This window comes from Adiantum capillus-veneris, chromosome 4 (genome assembly GCF_014529385.1).
Source record: "Adiantum capillus-veneris isolate H3 chromosome 4, ASM1452938v2, whole genome shotgun sequence".
In the NCBI taxonomy this organism is placed as follows: domain Eukaryota; kingdom Viridiplantae; phylum Streptophyta; class Polypodiopsida; order Polypodiales; family Pteridaceae; genus Adiantum; species Adiantum capillus-veneris.
This window is the reverse complement of record NC_140934.1, coordinates 105461486-105488611: the sequence shown is the minus strand read 5'-3', so window position 1 is coordinate 105488611 and position 27126 is coordinate 105461486. Positions and strand designations below refer to the sequence as shown.

General features: G+C 41.3%; 1 protein-coding gene across 1 annotated transcript; it reads left to right on the top strand.

Moving 5' to 3' along the window:
• The first annotated feature begins 24819 nt into the window (after nucleotides 1-24819).
• On the top strand, nucleotides 24820-26635 carry LOC147459739 (ferritin-like catalase Nec2). Its single transcript, XM_086510958.1, has 3 exons — nucleotides 24820-25433; nucleotides 25842-26067; nucleotides 26187-26635. The coding sequence occupies exons 1-3, from the start codon at nucleotides 25021-25023 to the stop codon at nucleotides 26550-26552; spliced, it is 1005 nt and encodes a 334-aa protein (XP_086367084.1). The 5' UTR covers nucleotides 24820-25020; the 3' UTR covers nucleotides 26553-26635.
• Nucleotides 26636-27126: the final 491 nt, after the last annotated feature.

Here is a 27126-nt window from a genome sequence, read left to right as displayed (position 1 = left end):
AACTTCACAACTGCAAACTTTTTATGAATCATCTTCCAAAAGATCCCTACATGAGGCATCATCCAATTCTAAGCCCATGGCTCCTAAATTAATAAAGAGAGAAACGGAATTGTGGACTTGATTCATTGACATAGGCTCTCCTCTATCTCCACCTCATCCAAAGTGAGAGGCGGAAGAGGGTCTAAGGTGGTCTCCACTTCATTAGTGGAAAAAATGGTTCTCCCCCGAGGTGTTATGGGAATTACAAACCAAAGTTTTGGTTGGTGGATTTCTAGGATATAGATGACCTATAAAAGAGAATCTCAAAGTGAGTAACATTAGTATAATTAATGCTACAAGAAAATAAGAATAAAAAAGATGCATGCCACTCACTATTGCGCGGTAAAACTAAAATGTCATACCTCCCTATGTGATGCACACTAGAGTCCACCATGTAGAGGCCATTCTCATGTTGTCTAGACACATTTGCAAACCACTTGCACTTGAAGATGAAGGTATGAAAGGTTCTAAAATTAACCTTTAGTACCCTTTCAATAGTTCCACAGTACCTAGCTTCATCATCGTCTATGTCAAAGCTGCCCATGATGGAACAATCCATGGTGGTTCTACACGCGTCAATGTGGCATGTAGGAAAGTGAGGGCCCTTTGACCACATAGAGTTAAAGGAAAGGCACTACAAAATAGGAAAATAGCTTTTATCAAATACGAATTAAAGATAACACACATAAAAATTTACAATATGGTTTAGGTATATGAGTACTCTACCTTTGTTACGCAACCTCGTGCATACTCCCATTCTTTGGTGCTGATGTCTTCTTCGTGCACTTTTTCTTCGTTCATTCTCTCATGAATCCACACACTAATGAGATTTGGGAAACATGCAAGGTGTCTAGGGACTGGGGGTTCCCTCCTTCCTGATCCATGTGCTTGTTTCCATGCTTCTGTCTCTTGCAAACGCCTTGCCTTTGGCACTGTCCACAAATCCACCCACTTGGTCATAATCTTTGAATCGAGAATACAAAAGTTATTGACCACTCAAGATAGATTCATATCCATGCTAAGTAGTTTTCCTTTTCCACTTGGCAAGTGTGAAGTCATCCTTGCATCTTCCTTGTCTGACCACATGCAAGGCATTGAAGGATCAACTTGTGCCAAGTACTATGATATGTAAACAAATTCCTCTTGCACGATCCACCCTTTAGCCATACATGCCTCTGGTTGAGATCGTAGCCACACAAAATCTTTGAGAGTCTTTAAACACCTCTCTAAGAAGAACATCCATCGTGCGTGCACTACTCCACATATAGCAATCTCCTCCACTACGTGAACCAAGAAGTGAATTTGACTAAGAAGGACCCATTGAGGAAATGCATCCTCAAAGGCACACACAGTTTCTGTTGCAAGTGTTTGAGCAGCAGGGATAGCATCTATTTCAATTTCCTTGGATCTCACAAATCTGCAAGAAAACACACAAAAGATACATCAAGTGCTTGTTTGAAATTATTGTGTACATAAGAAAGGTGTAGTTGAGTGGAGTTTTTTGGTGTACCTTACTAGCTCTCCAAGTTTGAAAGTAGCATCCCTGACTTTCTTGTCCCGACATGTACACATACTCTCCGGAAGAATGAACTACAATGTAAAATAGGGTAAGGGAAACTGAGAGAAAGCCATACACACTAACTGTAGATAGAATAGGGATAGGGACATTACCTGAAGCATCTTATGCCAATCATGAGACTTCAACCCATACAATTTAATGATTCCACCCTTCTTCCGTTTTGTGAAAGCTCCCTTTAGCGACCTCATGTGTCCTGTTGGTGTGTGAATAGAAGCAATGGTACCCTTTACTTTGTCTAGTTACCCTTTACTTTGTCTGGTTCTTCTTTGGCTAGCATCCATAGTGCTTTAGGGAGCACAATCTTTCCATTGGGGGCACGGCGTGGAGTAGTAGAGGCGGGGAGACGTTTCAAAAGCCTCAAATCCTCCCTCACAACCAAAGAGTCCTTCTTGCCAATAATGTGGTCCCATAGTGTCTGGGCTACATTCTGAATATGTGCATGGGATCCGAGAGGTGTTGTATTTTTAAGTCCTTCCAATATGGAAGCCTTAAAAATATGGAATGCCTTGACATTCCTTTTGGTGGAGGACACGGAGCCGTATTTTTGTTGTGGTGCTCTTCCCAAATGGTTTCCCAATCTGCCATTGTGAGCTTTAGAGGGGTCTTACCATTTGCTAGATCCTTGTGCTTGCTATGCGCTTGGGGTAACAAATGATGGTTGTTTAGATAGGTTACCTTGCGCAAGGCATCGGGCCTCTTTGTCACCAACGATGGCCCACAAGTAGGACATGCATTGTGCCCCAATGTGGACGACCTTGCATACATATCATATCGTTAGAGAGAGGAGTGAACTAAAGGGAGAGAGAGGAAAAGGGGGTTACGATAAATCTCGCCAAGCCCAAGATAGTCGTGCATAGTCCACAAAAGGATTCCCCTCACAATGGCTTCTCTCCCCCCCTTTGCAAGTGAGACATCGACAACAGGAATGCCTCTCCATAACTCCTCCAGCTCCTCAATGAGGGTCTCGAGGTAGACATCAATCATTAGGGCCAAAAACAACTCAAAAAGGGATGTTTGTCAACCTAAGGATTAAGGAATAGTCCAATAGTTATTTGACACGTATACAAAAGTATGGCACTCTTGTCTCCTCTATTTTGGGTTTTGGTGGTCCTATTTTGACGGAGAACCGTTAAATGTCTTGATCATAAGGCTGAAACTGCTATATTTGGGTGCTTTTGGCGAGAGAGCTCATTAAATTTGCGGCCCAAATTAATGAAGTCTCATCTTTTATTCTATTTTATATTTCACAAAAGTGGTCAAAAAACACGAAATCTATGTCGGAAGGATCTCAAAACAAGAGCATTAATGACAAATCACCTAATTTTTTCAAACGTATACCTTTTTTGCTCTCTCTCTATTTTTGAGAGGTTTAAGTCTTTCCGTCTATATTTTCTTTCTTCTTCTCTAATCTCCGAGTTTCCATGGTCATGGTAGACAATAGATTTAAGATGTAACTCCCAAATATTATCTACATATTTTTAATAGACTCATAGAGTGCTATCTTCAAGCTTCACCATTCCGTAAGGACTTTGCCACTTGAGAGGAACGGATTCAAGATAGCTAAAGAGGAACCTGATCATGATAGAAATCATCACGGCCTTCCATGTCTTTGGAGCTTCAGCTTGGGTATGTTGGCTTGCCTACCATTGATGGGCCAACTTTTGGAAATGCATGGAGACATTTTATAGCTTTGATGTTTCGAAGAAATCTTTATCTCCAAAAGCTGCATCAAATTGTTGAATGAAATCCAGCACTTTATTAATTGCAATAAAGGTTCCATTATAAGGAAAGCGATATTCTTTCCTCTCTATTTGAAATTTTAAAGCTTGTGTGACGTCTTCCATGCCACATAGCTTCCTTGTTTACGTCTCATCTTTGATCTCTTGGATGTTAAGTCATTGCTCCACTTATAGGAAGATGATGAAGACAAATATGAAGAAGAAGAAGAAGAAGTAGAGGATGGTAACAACATTCTTTGCTTCCTCCTTCTTGGGTTTATTTATAGCTTCTTAGAATTGGCATTGGAGGGAGTTCTTGATTACCTTCTCTTTTTCTTGAGAGAGCTCGTTGCCTTCTTGAAGTTGTATCACTACAGAGGTAATGGAAGTGTTCCATACTTCTCCCTTGAAAGTTCTTGAAACATATTTCCTTCTTGATAATTTTACCTTGAAGGTTCTTCTAGTATTTCATCCTCATTACCCAAAGATATTCCTCTTTTGGAGGTCTCACAAGGTGGCCTTGCAAGAGCTCTCTCTTCTTAAGTACTTGGAAAAACTTGAAGAGTTTGTATTTGGCTTTAAACTTGCGCTTGCAAAGTAGGGTTTCCCATAGATGCTTCAAGCTTGACAACATGATAGTTGAAAATAATTTGACTATCATTAGTGGTTAAATTTATGCTGTCAATATTAACCATATAATCTCTTGATTATGTTTTGCCATGATTAGAGTTTCTTTTATGTGCATGCTAGATCTTTCCTTGGCACTTTCAAAACCTTGGTTACTACACATTTGAACCCTTTAAAATGAGCACTCTTTCCTTGGCACTTTTAAAGCCTTGGTTACTACTCCTCTTAACCCTTGAAATTAAACACTCAATTCTCTACACTTGCATATTAGAATATTGTTAATTGCAAAGAGTAGTGGAGTGGATTTACCAGTGCTAAGCTGACACTCGTTCCTAGTGAGCTTGCTAATAGCTCAATAATGGGTAAGCCATAGGAAAACCTTGAAATAATTCCTTATTAAGACCATAGTTCTCGATGGTGTCCCACGTAACCCGCAAGGAAGCATACCAACCAAGATAATTAATCCTAAACCCAACTACCCTATTGCAATGAGCAACTCCAACCTTTCATAGATTACTCAAGGACATCTCTTCTTAGTCAAGAAAAGAGAAACCTTATCTCTAATACCAATGTTAGATAATCTATTACTTTTATGTGATTACAATGGAATTAATTTATGACAGAGGAGTTTTCGTTTTAGAGAATTCTTAAGAGGAAAATTTAAGATTGTGCAAGGCTGACATTGTATCATTCACACATTAGAATGTCAAATCATGCACATAAATTTAAGAGAATAACACAATTAATATTGACAATTTATTAATGAGTATATTTGCTTGGAGGCGGTCTCCCCTCCAAAAAAAAATTGTATGACTTAATTAAAATACAAGATTGTGCTCTTGTTGAGATTTTCTTGAACCAAAAAGATGATGAGATTCATGATTCCATGGTGTAACCCTCCTTCCCAAGTCATGAATACCCCAACAAGGAGAAATAACTACAGGGATGGAGGTAGATAAGGATGATGAGAAATATTTTTCAAGCAAACAAGCAGTAATTTCTTATATGCTTACTCCATGAGAAATCTCTTAGCATAGCTAGAATAGTAGAGAAGAAGAAGAACAAGAAGAAGAAGAAGAGATCCCATGAACCTCCTTGCTTGATTTGCATCCATATCCAAGAGCTTGAGCATAGATACCATCTTTTGGACTCCCATATGAGAGAGAGAGAGAGAGAGAGAGAGAGAGAGAGAGAGAGAGAGAGACAGAACTTGCATTCCCACCCAGGAGAGCTTAAGGCTGTGTGTGAGAATGACCCATACTATTCTACTGAATTATTATTTTGAAAAAAAGCCTATGCCAAGAGGAGTCCCTCCAGATACAAAACTTCTTACATGACGATGATGCCTATTCAAATTGGAAGAGGTTCTAGATTTTTTTGTGGTAGAAAAGAGAATGATTGAAAAATGAAAGATCATCAACTATCATGAGCAAGCATCCTTCATGCTACTCCCACCTCCTAATATAATAATGGTTCTAGACAGAATCCCATAGTTTGTGCTCACTAAAGATGACATCAAGCTCATTAGTTAACCACAATGAATGTTGAAAATCTAGGCATCTAGTTGGAGGTGCTATTGGGAAATCGTCCATCTTGGAAATATATGAAGGGTATCAAGGTGGAGAAACGTACACACTCTTTTGACAAAGATCCAAATTTCTAAGTGGTTGTTGTACCAAAAAAACTCATAATACTTCTAGAGAACAATGCATCTAGCAAAAAGATTTCTCAAAACCAAAATGAGTCACTAAGAACTGCAGACTGCACTAAAGAGCCTTTTCCACCTAGTGTCTGCTCTCAAGAAGATGATGCAACAAGAAAAACACATTTCACATGAATTTCATTGAAATAATGATTGATTCCCTAGTGCTCATATATGCTTTGCCAATGAAAGAAAATAAACTTCCCAAATTTTACCCACCTACAATGAGCATGTTGATTAGCAAAGGTACAAAAGAATGGTGGAAAAAATCAAATAATGGTATGAACAAAGCAAGGATCTCTACGTTGCATGGAAGAATGTGCTCAATAAAACAATATAGAAGACGCTCAGGGGGTCCACTTAAATATATGTAGGTGTAGCAGGTGAGTTCACCCAAAGGAATTTTTTATATACTAAGAATTACAAAATTACATGTGGAAAATTGGAAAACATTTACAAGTTTATGAAGTAACAGGGGTCTTTTAGTTCATGATGAAGTGTGTGTGCATAGAGGGCTTTCAAAAACACCTCTTGAATGCACATGCTATAGGTATTTTTGAAAGGTGGACCCCCCGAGAGAAGATGACACTTTCAAAGTTAAAGATGAGCTTATCAATTTCAGAGGTATAATGACACATTGATGGAAGAGCCATACCAACATGATAATAGAGTATTATACAATTAGCTGGTCCAATTGTCAGTCAAAGCTTCAAAGATACCTCAGAAAGACTTGGCCAACAAAGCAGTCTCTAAACCCTAGTTTAGAGAAATGGTTGAAATACTGGATGAAGCTTAGATCAAGGCAAACTAATTGGGTCTAGTGGCTTGATTCACACAACATCCATTTTGTCACAAGTTGGCTAGAGCCAGACTTACTGGAGGAAAGAAGATGTTGTATGATCCCAACACGAAGACCTGCAATGTGTTGACACCCTATGCAATGGAAATGATGAGACTTAGCGTAGAGAATGGCTAGAAAATAGGAGAAACTTGGATTCACTTTTGGGCCCTGTAAGAAGTTCCACGTCAGCTTAGAGAGATAAAATGAAATGTGAAGTAGTAATTTTATGTGATACTTCTTTATGCCAACAAAAATCCAAAACGACATTCTTTGCTAGGTAGCCGCAGTCTTTATCATTCTTATTATTCATTCTCTTGTTAGGAATCCAGCTAGCTATATGACTAATGATTTGAAATGCCAAATTACAAGTATTCCGTCCAAAAACTCAAGCTACATGAACTCTATCAACTCTAAACATGAGATTATAGTCTTCCCTCCCAAAATTGAGATATTTATTCGGTTTCGAGTGTCTGTCTTTCTCTCTATCAACTCTAGGAATGGAGAACACTTCTTTTTTTTATGAAAACACCAATTTGAACTTGAAATCCTCAACCCTTTATGTTCAACACTTACCCAAAGAAAGAACACACATCATCTTAATGTTGATGTATTGCAAGAGTACGCACCATTGTAAAAACGTAGGAGGGAGTCTTTCTTATCTCAACAGGATAGAGAACTTAGGAGGACAAACAAAGAACATCATTTGGATTTGTGGACCGATGGGTCTATTTACCTAAAGGATCCTGCAGCAAATGCGACGTCTCCCTTTGCTAATATCACTTACCTTTTACATTTCACAAGTGATGGCAAGGATGGGATATTGGGCTACACTGAACATCTGGAAATGCGAGGATTGAATGCAAAAAATGAAAGAGATTTCCTAGCAATAGAGAACATGCAGTTGAAGAAACTTAACAAGGCATGCACTCAGAAGATTTTATCAAACAAAGAGACAATCCAAAGACTTGAAAGGAAGATCACAAGATTGCATGAGAAAGACACCATGCTTGGGAGTCGGAAAAGAAAATGAGATCTTTGCAACATAGAGTTCATATGAAGATTGGTAGTTTGGCCTGAAAAAATGAATACGAGCTTTAAGGTAACTTGAGTTTTGTTTATGCTTTTGTATCTTATATATATGCTTTACACTTTCTTATTATTGATCATGACGCATGGTACTATCTTCGCATGTCTTTGATACATCCAAAGTCAAACAAGATAGGTTTCAATGCTAGAGTGCATTACACTCGTCTAGTTCCAAAACAAGCAGTTCAAGAGATGATAGTTCAAAAAAAAATCAGAAATTGAAAGGGAGGATCTTTACCTCCTTCATGAAGGAGAACCAAATGGAACCGATGGAAGTGCAAGCAATATTTGATGAGAGTGGCATCTCACAGATGGGATACATGGAACTCCATAGAGCATTAGATAAAAAGTCTCAAAATAAATTACAAAGAGAATCATTGTTGCCAAATCCATCACATGTAAAGGCTACACATCGACACGTAAACAATGAGGTGTTTGAGAAACTTGGATCACCATTCCATAGTGAAGCAACATTCTTAGGCAAGGAGGGTAGAGAGGTGCAACATAACAAGCATAACAATCTTTTTGTTGATCTTGAAGAAACCAAGTGAATAGTGAGCCTAGAGAATCCCTCAGGGTCTCTATTCGCTTGGCCCGCTTGTTGAGGACATAACCAATCATGTGATGAGAGTCACAACCAGGAAAATAAGGGCCTCAAGAATCCCCCCAAGCCCATTTTTTGTTGGTTCTTACCCATGTGTTGAGGTCATAACAAGTCCTTTAAAAATGTGTTGAAGTCATAAAAGGTTTCAATTTTTGTCCTTTAAAAATACACAAGAGACCAGTTTCTTGTGAACACTGATGCGAGGCTTGGTAATCAGTAATACATGTCTAAGCCCACTCATTCACTGTGCCCAAATATAGCATTAAATGAAAAACCATAGCCTTGCATGGTCACTCAAGGAGTCATTATTCCAACTATGCCTTGAACCACACAACTATGCATGGAGAATCTCAACCAGTTGTTACGATTTGTAACCATGAAGATTTTGGCATCGCATGCCCACAACATTGACTACTCCCCCTGTGCCCTAAACCCATGACACAGCAGCTTCAGTGCACACATAGTTGAAACAAAGGTAGAGGAGAGTTAGCTAGGGGATGAGAGAGAGAGAGAGAGAGAGAGAGAGAGAGAGAGTCTGTCTCTGCAATATCCAATGTCACCAAGGTGGATAGTGATGCGGCAAGAAACAGACTCAAAGCTTTGGAGATCATTGAGAGCAAGATTGCAAAAAGGCGATGGCAAGGGCGATGGCGACGTGGCAGTAACAGACTCAACTTTGTGGAGGTCGCTGAGAGCATGATCATGAGAGGTGGCTAAGCGTAAGATTGGAAAAATGCAAAGGCAAGGGCAATCTGCTTTGCCTATTTGGACATTTTGCTAGAACATGATCTAGGTGCTGCTACTCAGTACCAACAGGTCAATGTGCCTACTCAAATTGATGAATAAAATTGTGGTTGGGAGACGTGTATAAATGCTACGCTCCTTCTTTGCCAAATTTTGAATGTGCCAAACGTAAGTATGTGTATTGTTTGAATGCTTGTGTAACATTTAATGGCCTATAATCTTATGTGTAGCGGAAATTAGCATGAACATAGTGGGCATTTCATTAGAATAGACTCCTAATGAGAATTACAAGAGTGCTTGGGTGGAGAGAGCAACAAAAAGCATAACACCTAGTTAGATAGCATCGACAATACTTTCGAAAGAGAGAGAAATTAAGCTATTGACAACAGTTGAGGACCGGATTTGCATGGAGCCGGTCCCCCCTCCAAAAGGCTTTGTATTATGGTTTCTCCCATCAAGAGAGACATTGTACAATACAATTCTTTGTGTTCCTTCAAGACTAGCTAGTGCAATGAAGATGGAAGCTTCATACACCAAGCAAAACACTTAATCAAACACAATTTGAATTATCCCCGTTCTCAGACCCAAGACCTCACACACCTTCGAAGATGGTGAGAGCTAGCAGGGTATGAGAGTAGATTGAGAAGAAAAAGAAGTATCTTACGAGAAAGATGTACATCTCCTCACATAATCACTCATATTAGCATAGCTTAGCTTAGTAATTAGCTTGGTAGAGAAGATGAGCATGCATTGAAGCTTGGCTCTTGGTTGGATTTGCATCCATATGCCAAGAGAGTGTTGATGTAGGCTTCTATCTCACAAGCTTGGAGTAGGTGATGAGCTCTCCATTAAAGCTTGGGAGGAGATAGAGTATTTTCCCTTCACACATGGTCCAGTGTGAGAGTGTGTGTGTCAATGCCAAGCAAAAATCAGCCCCCCCTCTCTCTTGGGCGAGCCCTAGCTGCTAATTAGGTCTGGCTTTTGCCTCATTGGACCTCCCCAGGTCAAGCCAATAGGAATTAAGCAGCATAAGTGATAGCCTTCTGACATGTGTCCCCCTTTCCCCTTTTGTGAGAGCTTTAGGTAATTAAATAATTAAACTAAACTCTCATTGGACCCCTTTGCCTCCTGGCCAATAGGAATCAGGCAAGCCATGGGGCTCCTGAATGCTCATTGGACCCCTTGGGAGACTGCCCAATAGTCTTCTAGGAGACTTAATTCTCATTGGTTTCTTTTATTAAATGTTTCTAAATTAATTAAACTAGATTTACTCTAGCTTAATTCTCATTGGTCCACTTCAAGGGTCTTCCAATAGGAACTGGGCACACCTTGTGGGCATCTGGCCTAGGGAGCTGACATGTGTCCCTCATTCCCTTTGTGTAAAGGGAGCCTGTGTGTGTGTATGTGACTTTCTCTCTCATCCCCTAGCTTTGGGGCTCGCCCCCTCCCATGTAGGGATGTGCAAAGACTTTTAGGGCACACACAAAGCATCCAATTTTTCCTAGGGTTGACCTTTGGACACAACCTTTGAATTTTGGAACCTTAGCATTTTGGAAGTCTTAATGGGCTGAACCTTAGGGTCTTTTTGGCCCATTGTTTCACACGGCTCTTTTGCAGAAGGCCCCCCCTTTGGATCCCTATTTTCCCTCCTTTGGATCCCTACTGTGGCCGGTCTGCTAGCTTAACCAATATTCTAGCTTTTTCTCCCTTGGCACTTCCCCGCATTAAATGATCAGTTTAATATGAGAAAATCATTTAGGAGAATTAGATATTGATTATTATGACATTACCTCTCTCTTGAAATCATAGTCGTCCTCGACTATGGTGTAGAGAAGATAAAGCATATGCATGAGTCCTTTTCTTAGCGGGTAGAGGATCCCTATGTTACCCTACGAAATCATTCCATAATGGATGACTAGTCCATTTGGCGCTTGAGAGCCTGAGGCTGCCGCAAGCATGTCTGCACATTAGTCCTATCAGTCTTCCATAGTAGAGTGACAAGCTCTACTTGGTGTTTGGGAGACGTCGTCTCCGCAAACTTGATCTAAGCATGCATAGTACTTCATTTTTGTGCACAAATAAAGAAAAAGAGAGTCTTATAAGACAAAAATTTTGTTCATTTTTAACATTTTGTACATTTGCTTACTCTTGGGAAGCATTGTAAGCATTGACAAGGTTTAGGTTATCCTTTAATTGTATGCCTTGCATCCATCTAGCATCTTCAAAAGGATAATTCTTAAACTTAATAAGATATCGTCGGATAGTCTTACCGCCTCTTAATACCTTGTCTTCATGTCGGAGAATGGACTCGGGCTGCAGCACCTCCTCGTGGTCCTCGATCTCCGGTGGGTCTTCAATAGTTGGTTCTTGAGGTGGCTCTCCTTTGTAAGGCTTTAATAGGCTCACATGAAAAGCATTGTGTATGAGCCAATGATTGGGCAACTTAAGTTGATAGGCCATCTCATTGATTGGCCTAAGAATCTGGAAGGGACCATAATACCTTTTTGCTAGTTTAGCATAGTACTTTTGGTGGCCCGTAGGATTCTTGCCCGTCGTGTGCCTTAATCGAGCCTTGGGAAACTTTAACAAGACCCAATCGTTTTCTTTAAAGGCTTGGGCTCTTCTGTGCTTGTCAGCAGCAGCCTTTTGCCTTTGCTGTGAGATAGAGATAACATCCTTAATCTTTTGGAAAGATTCTTGTAGGTCTCGGCTATACTCATCTGCAGCGAAGATCTTCCCATGTACCTTAAGTAGCAAGGGACTTTTTGATCTTCCCTCAATTACCTCGAAAGGTGCTTTTCCTGTGGAAGTATGTACAGTGTTATTGTAAGCATACTCTACTAAGGGTAAGTACTTCTCCCATTGGGATCTTTGATCTACTTCCGTTACATAGGCTTTTAGTAGATCAAGAATGGTTAGGTTAGCTATTTCACTTTGGCCATCAGTTTGTGGATGATAGGCCGAAGAGAAGTTTAGCCTTGTTCCTAAATTCTCAAAGAGACCCTTCCAGAAATTACTGGTCCTTCTAGGATCTCTATCCGACACTATGGACATTGGCAAGCCATGGTACTTAAAAATTTGTGAAATGAAGAGGGTTGCCATTTGATGGGCTTTGATAGTCTTTTTGACAGGTATAAAATGAGCTTGTTTACTGAACCTGTCTACTATCGTCCATATTCCCGTATTCCCATGGATAGACTTAGGCAATCCAAAGATAAAATCCATGGATATGCTCTCCCAAGGTGAATTAGGGATTGGCAATGGTTGAAGCAATCCAAGTTGCTTCCCTCTATCAAATTTTGTCTTTTGACATACCACACATTTGGAAACATACTCGTGTATGTTCACTTTCATGGTAGGCCAATAGAAATATGTTTCAATTCCCTTTAGGGTAGACTGAATCCCTCTATGCCCCGCATATGGGGGAGCATGAGATTCATACATTACTTTCTCACGTAGTGAGTTAGTAACGCATAGTCTATTGCCATAGAGAAGATAACCATCTTGTAAAGTAAATGGTTCTTCTTTCTTCCCTAATGCAAGGGCTGAAATCACATCTCTAAAATCGGGATCAATAGCATACTCATCTATCATTGAAGATAGATCATTGTGAGTTGCTATGGAAACCGCATTCACTCTCGGTCGTCTTGAGAGTGCATCGGCTACTTGATTATGCTTGCCAGCAATGTGAGCAATATGAAAATGAAATTGCGAAAGAAAATTTGCCCACCTCATTTGTTTGTCGGAGAGCTTGGTCTGCGTCATGAAGTACTTAAGACTTTGGTGATCCGTTCGCAGAATGAAAGGAGTCCCCAATAAATAGTGCTTCCATGAGTCTAAGGCATGTAGAACTGCAAGGAGTTCTTTTTCGTATATGCCTAGAGCTTGCTCAGCAAGGCTATGAGAGTCGAGCCTTCGACTCTCATAGCCTATGGCGTGCCCTTCTTGGAGCAGAACAGCCCCAAGGCAATCACCACAAGCATCACATTGGACCTCAAATGGTTTTGAGAGATCCGGTAGTGTAAGCACAGGTTGAGAGATAAGCTTTTCTTTAAGCTTTTCGAAAGCATTGTTCTCCTTAGCAGACCACGTATACCTAATATTTTTCTTTGTTAGGTCATGTAATGGTCCTGCAATTCGTGAGAACTTTTCTATGAAGCGTCTATAGTATGCACACATACCTATAAAGCTTCTTAGTTCATGAAGATTCCTTGGTTTAGGCCATCCTTTTATTACCTCTAACTTGGATGGATCCATTTGGATTCCATCTTGAGAGATAATGTGACCTAAATATTGAATCTCTTGCAAGAAAAATTCACTTTTCTTTCGATTAACATAAAGTTTATTCTCTCTTAAAACTTGAAATATTACCTGGAGGTGTTGCTTGTGTTCCTCCAATGAATTAGAGTAGATGATAATATCATCAAAGAACACTCCAGTGAAGGTTCGATGAGGCCTGAACAGCTTCTCCATCAAGCGGTTGAATGTGGCTGGTGCATTGGTCAAGCCAAAAGGCATGACAATGTATTCGTAAAGACCAAATGTAGTACGAAATGCGGTCTTTACAATGTCTTGATCAACTATCCTTATTTGATGATAGCCACTTTTTAGGTCAATCCTACTGAAGTAGGTCGATCCTTGTAGCTTATCAAATAGGTCTTCTACCCTTGGAACGGGAAACCTATTCTTGATAGTGATCCTATTTAGTGCTCTATAGTCGACACACATACGATATGTGCCGTCTTTCTTTTGCACTAATAGCACAGGTGAGCAAAATGGAGATGAGCTAGGCCTAACCATGCCCTTCTCAACTAACTCATGCACTTGCCGCATAATCTCCTCTTGTTGAGCTTGAGAAACTCTATAAGGAGGTTTGTTAGGTGGTGAACTTCCTGGAAGAAGTTCAATTGCATGGTCATCATTACCTCGTTTAGGAGGTAGCTCACAAGGGATGTCGTCAATAAAAACATCTTGAAACCCCTTGAGAAAATTAGATAACTCTAATTCCTTTTGGTTGCTTTTATTTTCTTTTGTTAAAGCATTAGGTTCATTTTGAAAATCTTTAACAAAAATCATGTACACGGAAATAGAGCTCTTTATTGACTTGTTGAAAGCTGGTGTATGTACAATGGGGATGGTGTTACCCATCTCCTTAGCATCTATATACATGTCCTTTTCCCTGAACTTAAAGGAGATTCTTCTTTCAGGAAATTTAACATCGGCAGCCAGGCGGTCAAACCATGGTGCCCCTAGGATTACATCCTCATGCTTGAGAGGAGAGATAAAGAAGTCCTCTTTGTCCACATAGCCTTGGACATGAAGCCTCAATTTCCCGATTAAGGGAGTGACTGAAGCTTCTTGCCCCTTGAAGGCACTGTCTGCGGGTAGGATATCTCCCATCTCGTAGGATTGTATGCCTAGCTTGGTGGCTAACTCCATAGATATGAAATTGTGAGTAGAACCAGGGTCAAAGAGAATAAAAGCATCATGTTCTCTTACCTTTCCCCAAGCATGGCATAGAGAAGATCCTTTGTGGTGAGTTTGGTGAATCTCCTCCTCTTGGATTCAACCAAAGAAGCTCTAGGAGGATCTTGGCGGTTGTTCTTTTGGGGACAAGCGCGGTATGCATGCCCTTGTTCGCCGCACTTGAAACACCGGTTATCTTTACGATAACGCTCAAGCTCTTCAGGAGAGAGTTTATTCTTTCCTTTGTAAACTCCCTTCTCTTTGGCTTTGTTGGAATTGCCCTTAGGAGACTTTTGGACATTGTCCTTCCCCTTAGGCTCATTGGAACCCTTGTTTTCCGGGGGCTTATTATTTCTTTTACCCCCCGTTTGGAAATTGATTCGCGAGGCCACCATAGTATGGTGTATTACCGCCGATATGGTACGTGGCCTTTGGGAGTTGACATACTCCGCCATTTCTTCGGTTAAGCCCGCACAAAATTGTTGCTTTTGCTCTCCAAAATCCAACTTTTTGAAGACAGTGGCTTTGAGTTGTAGGTCCCAAAACTTGTCTACATATTTGTGGATGGATTCATTGGGAGAGAGCTTTAAGCTTCGCCATTCGGTGAGTACTTTGTCTTTGGCATCGGTGGCCAAAAACTGCTTCATAATGGAAGCTCTTAAAGCCTTCCATGTTCGTGGAGCCTCACCGTTGGCTCGTAGGCTAGACCACCATTGTCTGGCAGACTTTTGAAAGTGCATAGCTACATGGCGTAGCTTTGAGGACTCCGTGAAGCCCTCATCTCCAAACGCCGCATCGAATTGCTGGATAAAGGCCAAAACTTTGTCTGTAGCACCAAAGGTGCCATCATAGGTAAGGAAAGAGATGCTCTTCCCTCCCTCTTTGAATTTCTTCAGCTTGGACGACCTCTTCCATGCGGCATAGGATTTCCTATGGCCTCTTCTTTTTGATGGTTCAAAAGTTGCACCATCACTTGCTTCAGAAGATGAAGAATTTGAAGAAGGTGGAGAAGAGGGTGACCTCTTTCTCACCTTTTTCTTGTCTTGATCTTTGTCGTCTTCACCATAGCTTTCATCAGAGGAAGAGGATGAAGAAGATGGAGAAGAGGGTGTCCTCTTTCTCGCCTTTTTCTTCTCTTGCTTTTTATCATCCCTCTTTGAATTATGGCGTGGAGAAGAGTGTAATGGTCTTCTCCGCTTTGGTGGTGATGGAGAGCGTTTAGCCCGCCGTCTTCGTGGAGCCATCTCCGCCGAGGTGACGGGAGACTCGCTTCTTTCTCGTTCCTTCGGTGGAGGCTCTTGAGTTCTCCTTTGGGAAGGAGATGCATCATCAAGAAGTAAGTTCTTGAGCCCTTCATATGGATTCTCTTCTTCTTCCCGAATCGGAGAGAGACCTCTTTTGGTAGTCTCACAAGGAGGCTTCCTAGGTGTTCTCTCGTCATGGTGATGAGCTTGGAGAATCCCGTGAGCACGGAGCTGCCGTTGCACTTCACTTTGGAGAGATGGATTGCCCATGGCTTGTTGAAGCCTAGAAACTAGATAGTTAACAAGCATTGAAGCATCATTAGTAGCTTGCTCATGAGCAAAATCAAAGTTATCAACATTAATTTCATTCTCTTTACTATTGTCAGCCATTCTAACAACTTTTAGGTATAAACTTTTTAGGTGTACTTTGGCACTTCAAGCCCTAGTTGCTACTCCTCTTTACCCCTTTAGAAAAAGCACTCAAGCTACTGTACCCGCGGCTCAAATACCATTAATTGCAAGGAATAGAAGAGAGGGTCTTTCGACACCAAAACAGCACCGGCTCCTGTCAAGCTTCTAATAGCTCAATAGTGGTTAAGCCGTAGGCAAGCCCCGTAGGACTCCACTATTAAGACCATAGCTCTCGACGGTGATGCCCCGTTAACTGCACAAAGGCAGGCGCACTGCAAGGCTGAAAAATCCCTATTCTACTTACTCACAGGCAATTAATAATACCAACCATTTGTAGCTAGCTTGAGGACCTCCCTTCTTGAGCAAGAAAAGAGAAACCTTGAGCTCTGATACCAATGTAACATTTAATGGCCTATAATCTTATGTGTAGCGGAAATTAGCATGAACATAGTGGGCATTTCATTAGAATAGATTCCTAATGAGAATTACAAGAGTGCTTGGGTGGAGAGAGCAACAAAAAGCATAACACCTAGTTAGATAGCATTGACAATACTTTCAAAAGAGAGAGAAATTAAGCTATTGACAACAGTTGAGGACCGGATTTGCATGGAGCCGGTCCCCCCTCCAAAAGGCTTTGTATTATGGTTTCTCCCATCAAGAGAGACATTGTACAATACAATTCTTTGTGTTCCTTCAAGACTAGCTAGTGCAATGAAGATGGAAGCTTCATACACCAAGCAAAACACTTAATCAAACACAACTTGAATTATCCCCGTTCTCAGACCCAAGACCTCACACACCTTCGAAGATGGTGAGAGCTAGCAGGGTATGAGAGTAGATTGAGAAGAAAAAGAAGTATCTTACGAGAAAGATGTACATCTCCTCACATAATCACTCATATTAGCATAGCTTAGCTTAGTAATTAGCTTGGTAGAGAAGATGAGCATGCATTGAAGCTTGGCTCTTGGTTGGCTTTGCATCCATATGCCAAGAGAGTGTTGATGTAGGCTTCTATCTCACAAGCTTGGAGTAGGTGATGAGCTCTCCATTAAAGCTTGGGAGGAGATAGAGTATTTTCCCTTCACACATGGTCCAGTGTGAGAGTGTGTGTGTCAATGCCAAGCAAAAATCAGCCCCCCCTCTCTCTTGGGCGAGCCCTAGCTGCTAATTAGGTCTGGCTTTTGCCTCATTGGACCTCCCCAGGTCAAGCCAATAGGAATTAAGCAGCATAAGTGATAGCCTTCTGACGTGTGTCCCCCTTTCCCCTTTTGTGAGAGCTTTAGGTAATTAAATAATTAAACTAAACTCTCATTGGACCCCTTTGCCTCCTGGCCAATAGGAATCAGGCAAGCCATGGGGCTCCTGAATGCTCAATGGACCCCTTGGGAGACTGCCCAATAGTCTTCTAGGAGACTTAATTCTCATTGGTTTCTTTTATTAAATGTTTTTAAATTAATTAAACTAGATTTACTCTAGCTTGATTCTCATTGGTCCACTTCAAGGGTCTTCCAATAGGAACTGGGCACACCTTGTGGGCATCTGGCCTAGGGAGCTGACATGTGTCCCTCATTCCCTTTGTGTAAAGGGAGCCTGTGTGTGTGTGTGTGGCTTTCTCTCTCATCCCCTAGCTTTGGGGCTCGCCCCCTCCCATGTAGGGATGTGCAAAGACTTTTAGGGCACACACAAAGCATCCAATTTTTCCTAGGGTTGACCTTTGGACACAACCTTTGAATTTTGGAACCTTAGCATTTTGGAAGTCTTAATGGGCTGAACCTTAGGGTCTTTTTGGCCCATTGTTTCACATGGCTCTTTTGCAGATGGTCCCCCCTTTGGATCCCTATTTTCCCTCCTTTGGATCCCTACTGTGGCCGGTCTGCTAGCTTAACCAATATTCTAGCTTTTTCTCCCTTGGCACTTCCCCACATTAAATGATCAGTTTAATATGAGAAAATCATTTAGGAGAATTAGATATTGATTATTATGACACTTGAATTACTACAATGTTTGTATTAGAAGAAGTATATTCTTTACTTACTTTATTATTATCACGCATCTACACGACCTTGAATTGCATAACTACAGCCCTACAACCCCTATGACGTGCACAGCCACTCAAGAGAGGAAAGCGTCCGAGCTGAGGAGTTCAACAGGCTCCCATTGAAATGAAGCAGTGGTATCAACAGACTCAAAGAAAGATTTGAAACATGCAAGACACGATCAATCAATATTATACGAACACTATAGAAGTAGAGTATTGGGCTACACGTCAGTGGCAAGAGCAAGAATAAAGGGAAGCTTCATAGGTGCAAGATGCATGGGAATCCATGAAGGAGGCGCACGTATTTGAGTGACACGAAAGGAAATAGTGTTCCCTAAGGGAGAACGGGCAACAACCATGGGAGAGGGTAGGGAAGTAGTGGTAGCAACCATGGAGAGAACAGTGGAGCAGTGGTAGAAACCGAGGGAAAGGGCAGGGGAGAAGTAGCAGGCAAAGAGAGCATTAATTATCACCCTTTTGTACACATTTTTATAGAAAAAATCAATGTGTAAAGTTTTGAAACAATACAAAGAGTACAAATTTGAAACAATATTTAAGCAGCACAAAATGTATTTGTATTCGTCTTTTGGAGTGTACATCTTGGATGGCATGGCATGAAATCTTAATGCGTGCACAATGTATGTTTCCTAGCTTTCGGGGAAAGCAATCAAGGGAAGTGTATTTGAGCGGGACTCCTTGCACAATGTTGTTTTCTCCGTGAGTCTTGGAGTCTGAGAAAAGATAAAGAGTTAGTGTCTATATCTTAATGCATTAAAGACGAATGAAATTTATCCATCTAGTAAGTACCTTTCTATTTTTGAGACTAAATGCATACACTTATGGTGGCAGAAGTGGAAGGTATTCAAATGTAAGATCTACCTTGGGTTTTGCAAGAGTTTTACTTGACATTTTCTCCATCACAGTAAAAGTAGGCTCTCCCGAAAGTAGATCTCCATTTCTAAAGGTTTGTTCTCAGACTTGGACTCTATATCTTGGGCGAGTGGAATGTTTCCCACTAAGAAGATGATATGTAAAATAGTAAAATGACACTATGAATTTTGAGAGCTTATAATGTACTTGCAAATTATGAACTTCTTTTGCAAAATACAGATTTTTCCCTTCGAATATTTCCTATTTCATTTATCTTCTAAAAAGTCCAAAAAGCTCTCAGACTTGCAATTGAACATTGTTGTGGTAGTTCCTATTTTCTCATTGAAGAAATCTACAAACACTTCAATAAGCATATATAGAGTGATCCTAACAACCTTTGTAGCAATAGAATACTTGAGGGACTTTTGTATATCCTAAAACAGCCTATTCCTAAAGCTTTCACTAGTTTGGGAAACTGGTAAAGACAAATCCTTGCTATGTCTTTACCTTGCTATCAAAGGATGGAAGTGGCAAAGGAGTTACATGAACCCAACCAGAGGATATTATGGGTTCCAAATATGACATATCAGAAAAAAATAGGCCATTATCTGCAAGCTCCTGGTGCGATATTTCTTGGTACATTTGCTCACCAATAAATGCATGGAAAGCATAAAAAATCCCAACTATGCTCTCCATCCTGCTCGATGGATAAATATCTGCAACATACCAAACATGATATCAACCCTAAACCTTCGAAAATAATCATGCACTAAATGAGATATATGCTCAAAGTAACCTACAATCGGGTCGATGCAGTGGAAAACTAGGAGGAGATGTTTGCAACCTTAAGTCTGCATGTTGTATGGGGACCACTTTCACCCGCTTGCTTTGTGCACATACTTTAAACTCTTTAACTTGTCGCTTGAATTAAAGGCTCCACAAAATCATTGCATTGCCTCCTATTCCTCCTCCTCATCTGCAATAGTACCCAACTTCCGATAGCTATTCTATATGGTTTCCATGCCTGATCATTTGTAGTATAATTGTTAAAATGATAGCAGATTCAATGGTAGTGCTAGGCCTTTGAGAGGTAGTCATAGTGTGCACTAGAACACACAGTAGAGTTAGCGTAAATATGAAGAAGGGAAGAAATTTTTGAGAGGGAAGTACAACTACTCAAAGCAATATCTGGGTGGGAACATAGATACTAGGGTCTATGCTTTGAAAGCATGACATCGTATACTTTGAAGAACAAAAATATTATTTTCTTCGTTTGGCGAATTCTCCAAAATGCCGATTTTCAAGAACGTAAACATCTTCCTCATTGGTCCATCGTCTCTCTCTCTAGAACTAAAAGGCCCAAAAGTGAGTCCAAGTTTGTCCTAATGGCAAGGGTCCATCTACCAACTCATCCAGAAGGAGAACGTGGGGTTCAGTGCTCCAAAAATTGGTCCACCTAGAACACTTCAAGCTCCATCCTAGACGGTTCAAAAGACAACACTAAAAAAGGCTCCAAACAAGCGAAAATGAAAGCATTAATATCAATTCAAGATTTGGAATTTTGGAAATATACCAAAGTTCCACAAAAGGAGAGGAGGAATGTAGACGATGGGAATGAGTCTTAGACAAGCGCTTGTACATAAGTTGGGTGTAATAATTACCGATAGTAATTACTACATTAACTATAACAATGTATAGTCATCAGTCAAAACCCAGTAGGGGTACCAATAAATAGGACCCACATCTTTCATTTTTGGGATCTTTTAGCATCGCTAGTCTGTTGATCAAGTCTTGAGTCGATGTTACTCTCTTGCGTCATTGTACTGCTCAAGTTATTGTTCCTTTTGTCATATACCTCTGTTGTAATCAACACTTGGTGCAAGTTTTACTTTATTTCACTATTTGAATATATCATCTTCAGTACTTTGCATCTAATATCTAACAATCTACTTTCAGTTCAGTTCATATTCGATTTTTAACCTCAAATCAAAAGCTTGTGATTCTTGAAAGATTCCTAAGGTCCTTGACATTTATACTACAACTCTCTCATTGCTCAATGATTGAGAATGCCTATGACTATTTCCCCCCTTTACATTGGAAAGAGGGAAAGGGAACACACCTGACACACAATCCACACGCCTCTCTATAGCGCAAGATATACACATCACCCCTAACCACTAGAGTTCACCTTCAAAACTCAACAATCTCACATGCCAACCACCGTTTGCACACAACCGTACGCACACACTCGTGCGACAACACAAACAAAGACCAATCATCCAATACAATCCGATTCATTGCTTTCACCACACACACAACCTCTCTCAATCCCTCCATGCATAACAGACCTCGGGGGGGGGTGGGGGGGGGCACAACTGTTGACACACGCCCGAAAACACACGTGCACAATAGAGAAGAGATGGGAAGAGGGGGAATCTACACAAAATGCCCAGCAATGATGGCTTCACTTTTCGAAACACAACCTTCTACAAAGACGCTCCAAGCCGGCACACCCTCGGGCAAACACAAAAGAAGAATTGTCAACCTTCATGGCTCCATACAAGCATCACAACTCCATCCCGAGGAATTCACCATGGAAAACTTACCACACCAAGTAAGTGCTGGCAAGGACGGTTCTTTTACAAGTTACATCAGCGTATAAGTCAAGGGCAAGCCCCCAATAATTTATCTCCAAAGCTTAAAAATCAGGGAGGGGGGTATCATATTTATGGGGGGGGGATTGACCCGGGTTGATTACTTCTAACAATTGGTCACCGGTGTGTACTAGAACTTAAACAATTTTAGCGAAGTTTTCTTTCAGGTCACACATTAAATTTTGCATCAAGCCGGTCTTCATAGATAAGGGCTGATTTGGAGCAGGTCAAGGGTTGATTTACACCAGCTTAGGATGGGTCAGAATTAGACGAGTAGCCAGAGTGCAGGTTGATCGGGCACATAGATTGAAAGTCAAACAAAGAAACATTGAGGGTACATCTAGTTATCAATAGAAGTGGTTCCTTAGTACGTTACCAGTCACTATGCTACACTCGTTGACTAGTTTTACTCGATCAGATCATGTGAGACCTAAATTTTATATGTAAGATAGGGCTATGATAGTTTTCTTCATTGATTGTCGTATAAGCGTAGAAAGGGGGGTCATGTTCCCTAATATGAGTCGTATATAGAGGTTTTATCAAAGTTTTCGGCTTGCAAGTGGTGTTCTGTTTTGTATATAGAGGGAATCCCCGAGGAACTCCATAGCCACACCTCGGCTCCACAGAACCCAACTCGATCTTCAACAATGGAGCAAAAAGCCCCCAAAAACCAAACTGGCAAAAGCCCTTCAAACGGTCAAAAGCCTCCTAAACTTGTGTGAATTCCATCTTATAGAAGATTTTACAAAGCCAAAAAAATGAAAAAATGTTGTTTTCTTGCTCGTGCAAGCAACTGGAGGCTCCTTTTGGTATTTTTTGTGCAATGTATACACCTAGCATGCCACATTTAGCATTCCATTGTAAGCTTGCCACGTCAGGCTACTTTTCATTTCCATCTCTCCCTGTGAACTGCCCCTTGCGGCCTCAAGACCTCTCTCTCCCCTTAGCACATGAACCACCCTTGAGGGGGGCATCGACGACGCCGTTGGAGCTCCTAACACATGCCTTTAAAAATGTTTGGCCTTAGAAGGCGCGAGAACCCCTACTATGCCACATCATTATCCGCTTACAGCCCATGGACGCCTGGCCACTAACGAGCCATCCAATGAGCTCGCCATAGCCTTGAACTCCCACTCCTTTGATACACCATGAGGTGCTCATGCTTTGCATTACATACCTTGGATTTGCCCTTGGCTCTTGCGCATACGGGATTTAGGCCCCTGCCACGTGGAGGCCACCAGGGACCTCCCCTCCAAGCTTCACTAAAATCCACCAAAAAATGTTAAGCAAATCCATTCCCCCCCCCCCCCCCCCGATTAGCAAGTGTGCCACTCCCTACTTAGCTGCATATAGATAGTGTGTGACCCACGCATTGCTGCGGTCACGAAAGCATGGCCGTTGGGTCACATACATACACATATTTGTAGGGGTGTGTGTATGTGTATGTGTGTACAAGGGAGGAGGGTGTACTTTAATTCTTGTAATCATTTCACAAAGATGGAAATTCCCTCTCTCTTTCTTGTTAGAACTTGAGATCAAAACTCACGAGTACTTTTTTTATATCTATTTGGATTTTTCTTATGACAATAAAAGTTCTCTTCTTCTCCCTCCCTCCCTCCCTCTCTCTCTCTCTCACACACACACACACACACACACACAAAAACTTTTGAGTTCAACACTTGTCGGGTAGATCTTTGGGATCTCTATCGATGAATAAGAAAAGGAAACTATAGTAACTCTTGAATCTGGCTGATTGGTTATCACCGTTCCCTCTTAAATACCAGGTCTTAAGTTCAAGACTTTTCAAGTAGAGCTTTGAGGTCTCTTGATGTGTTTCTATGACATTAAAACCTCTCTCTCTCTCTCTAACTTCAAGTTCAAGACTTTTCAAGTAGAGCTTTGAGGTCTCTTGATGTGTTTCTATGACATTAAAACCTCTCTCTCTCTCTCTCTAACTTCAAGTCTTGCAGGCCAAATGGTTTTTGAAGTTTTGTTTGGTGGGTTTGAATTCTCTCCTCTCTCTCTCTCTCTCTCTCTCTCTCTCTCTCTCTTTTACACACACACACACACACACACACACACACACACAAACACAAGCGTTCAAGGCGTCGGTTACCCTTTCGATCTCCCTCCATCAATCTTTATCTCTCTATGGACATATGTAAGCTCGTAAGAAGATGCAATTATGTGTGTGTGTGCGCGCGTGCGCGCACACACGCCACGCGTGCACACATGCATGAACGAACAAGTGAGGCTGTAATCATGTAATCAGTCCACTAAGATGCAAATCCTTCCCCTCTCTCTCTCTCTCTCTCTCTCTCTCGATCGACTTGTCTAGTAGATCTTTTATATCTATTTGGATTATTCTTATAACAATTAAAATTCTTTTGTTTTTTCTCTTTCCCTCTCTCTCTCTCTCTCTCCTTGTTTCTCTTTCTCTCTCTAAAACACGCACAGTCTTGAAACCAAATCTTTTGCATTTCAAACCAAATATTTCTTAAAGTTTTCTATGAACTATAACCAGAGTGTGACATGCGAATGCCCTCCCCTTCCTTGCAAAGTTTAAACTGCAGTATATATATATTCTCAAATTTGTTAAATATGTGAATGAAAATGACATGCTTTGTAAGGAGGGGCCTAAAATTGGTACAACTTCCTTTTAGCCCCTGTTTACAAGCATGCCATTCTTTGAGAGGCATGTTCATAGGGAACATGGCTCCCCCTCTCCCCCTCTCTCTCTCTCTCTCACACACACACACACACACACACACACACGCGCGCACGCACGGACTGTTGTTATGTCTACATCAGAAAGGTATCCTTCAAATTTTAAATTAGTTATTGTATACAATAAATTATACAATAGTTATTGTATGCTTGATGGGTGGATGGAAACTCCAATTTCACGACATCGATGCCTTAAATAAATCACACACAAGACGTGGCAGGTTTAATACCCCAAAAGAAGTCTTTAAAAAAGGGCATTCGTAGGAAAATAGTGCTGGACTGGCTTGAATGGTCAAAGGGAAAAATTGTCGGAGGCCGGGCAATTTTGGCAAGTTTGAAAACTTGGGCTCAAAATTCTTGTGTTTCCGCGGCCCGCTTCTGGACAACTGGATTGGCACAAGGTCACACGTGTGGACTCCACCTTAGTTAGCTCCCAAACGTGGCATCAGCTCGAAGTCTTGCAGTGTGCAAGCGCTGCGGACAAGGAGCTCTTCTCACGACACCCTTCCTATTTATAAATACCACCTGCTCTCATTTCCATCCATGCACACACGTTTAGGAAGTTCCTCGATCATCAACATCGTCATCATCACCACCACTACCACCACCATCTTCTCTGCTTCTCACGGGCCGCCATCACCCGCAGCCCCTAGACTCCGCACATACGGTGATGAGCTGCACCATGCATTCGCGATCGCCGCAGTTTGCTCCCCTCTTCTTGCTGCTTCTAATCTGTGCCGTTGGAGCTTCATGGTCTCCTCCTCTCTGTAAAGCTAATGAATATGACGAGGCCATGGCGCCTCAGCAAGGCGATGTTTGCCAGGAGCCCCCGTCCAATGGCTCTTACATTCCTGCTCCTGGTGTCACCGATTCGGATGCCGACAACATCCTGGTTGCGTTAAATCTTGAGTACCTTGAGAGTGAGTTCTTCTTGTTTGGTGCAACTGGCGCTGGGCTAGACCGCTTTGCGCCTGAACTTGCTGCTGGGGGTCCTGCCCCAATCGGTGCTCAGAAAGCCAACTTGGACAATCTCACAAGGGACATCATTGAGCAATTTGGTTATCAAGAGGTTGGCCATCTCAGGTGAACATATAATTAAGACTGTAGTTAGTTATTATTAATGCAATTAATTGTAGGCGCCTACCGTCGGCTAGCCTGTGGAAGGAGTTCTAATTACAAACAGTATTGGGATATTTATGAAATAATGCATATGCCAATTTATCAGTTTTTCCATGCTGATATATTCACATAGCTCTCAAGAAAACCATCCCTAAAGACTTTAACCATCATTAGCATATGCCAATTTATCAATTTTCCCCTGCTGGTATATTTACAGAGCTATCAAGGAAACCATCCCTGAGGCTTTAATTATCATTAATGCAATTATTGATACTGGTGGAAGGAGTTTTAATTACAAACAGTATATTCGCGATCTTGATGAAATAATGCATATGCCTATTTATCAGTTTTTCCCTGCTGGTATATACACAGAGCTATAAAGGAGACTATACCTGAGGCTTTCCCAAGGGTACAGCTGGATTTGAGGAAGGAGGTATTTGCTGCCACCATGGAAGCAGCTCTTGGGAAGCTACCAGAGCCCTTCGATGCATACGCAAATTCACAGAACTATCTTCTTGCAAGCTATTTAATCCCTTATGTCGGGCTAACGGGATATGTAGGCGCAAACCCTCAGCTTCAGAGCGAAAGAGCTAAGCGTGTAAGCGAACAACATGTTGTATTTATGCTATTCGGAGTGTGCTTGCATTCATATCAATGTAGATGTTATGAAAAAGTCTGTCTGATTAGATAGAAATGTGCGGATTGTTGTCCTTGCAGCTTGTTGCAGGTCTGCTTGCAGTAGAGTCCGGGCAAGACGCAGTGATCCGGACCCTCCTTTACGAACAGAGGAATGAGCAAGTGGTGCAAGGTATGACAGTGGCTGACGTAACCGAGAAGATTTCCCAGTTGCGGAACAAGCTCGGCAAGACAGGCATTGTAGACGAGGGGCTGGTGGTGCCGCAGTGTCTAGGAGCAGAGGGCAGGACATCTGGGAACTCTTTAGCGGGGGACGCGAATTCTGTAGGGTATGCAAGGACACCCGCTCAGATCTTCCGCATCGTGTATGGGACAGGCAATGAGTCAATGCCTGGTGGCTTTTATCCAGAGGGTGGTAGGGGTCGCGTCGCTGAGAGCTTTCTGTGAAGATAAGTTGCTGTGATATATTCTTACAGCCGACGTTGTATCTGTTTGTAATGAATGTGAATAATCAGTCTTTCACCAGCTAATTATCTCTCTCTCTCTCTCTCTCTCTCTCTCTCTCTCTCTCTAGAGTTCTTTTTAAATAAAGAAAATTGAAAGACGCCACCGCGCATCCACAAGCTGGTGAGATTTTTCGTCCGAATTGTTCTAACAAAAAGTAATTTCAGTTTTTTTTTTAAAATTCAAATAATGTACATGCTTAACAATAACTATATCAACCACTGCACGCAGCACATCTATCTAGACTATGGTTTTGTGCTTTCAATTGCCAGGTCCTATCAATTTTTTATAGCTGTTTTACATTCGGACAGTTTTTTCATAACTTATAAATTTTAAAATCAAGTGCCTTTGACACAAAAAGAAGGAAGAAAAAATTACCATTCCATGATTTAGCCCAAAATAGCCTCATCTAGTACCTCGCAAAATTTCATTGCAAGTATTGTGTTATTCTTCTCAATCTCAACTCAATCTCTATTTGTCTCTTTTCAATTTTTGTTTCATTCTATCAATTGGAACT

Excerpts from the sequence above, each read along its gene's own strand:
- LOC147459739 (XM_086510958.1), top strand. The coding sequence starts at position 25,021 with ATGAGCTGCACCATGCATTCGCGATCGCCGCAGTTTGCTCCCCTCTTC. Across the intron at positions 25,434-25,841 it reads CAAGAGGTTGGCCATCTCAG|AGCTATAAAGGAGACTATAC; the intron begins GTGAACATATAA and ends GTATATACACAG. Across the intron at positions 26,068-26,186 it reads AGAGCGAAAGAGCTAAGCGT|CTTGTTGCAGGTCTGCTTGC; the intron begins GTAAGCGAACAA and ends TTGTCCTTGCAG.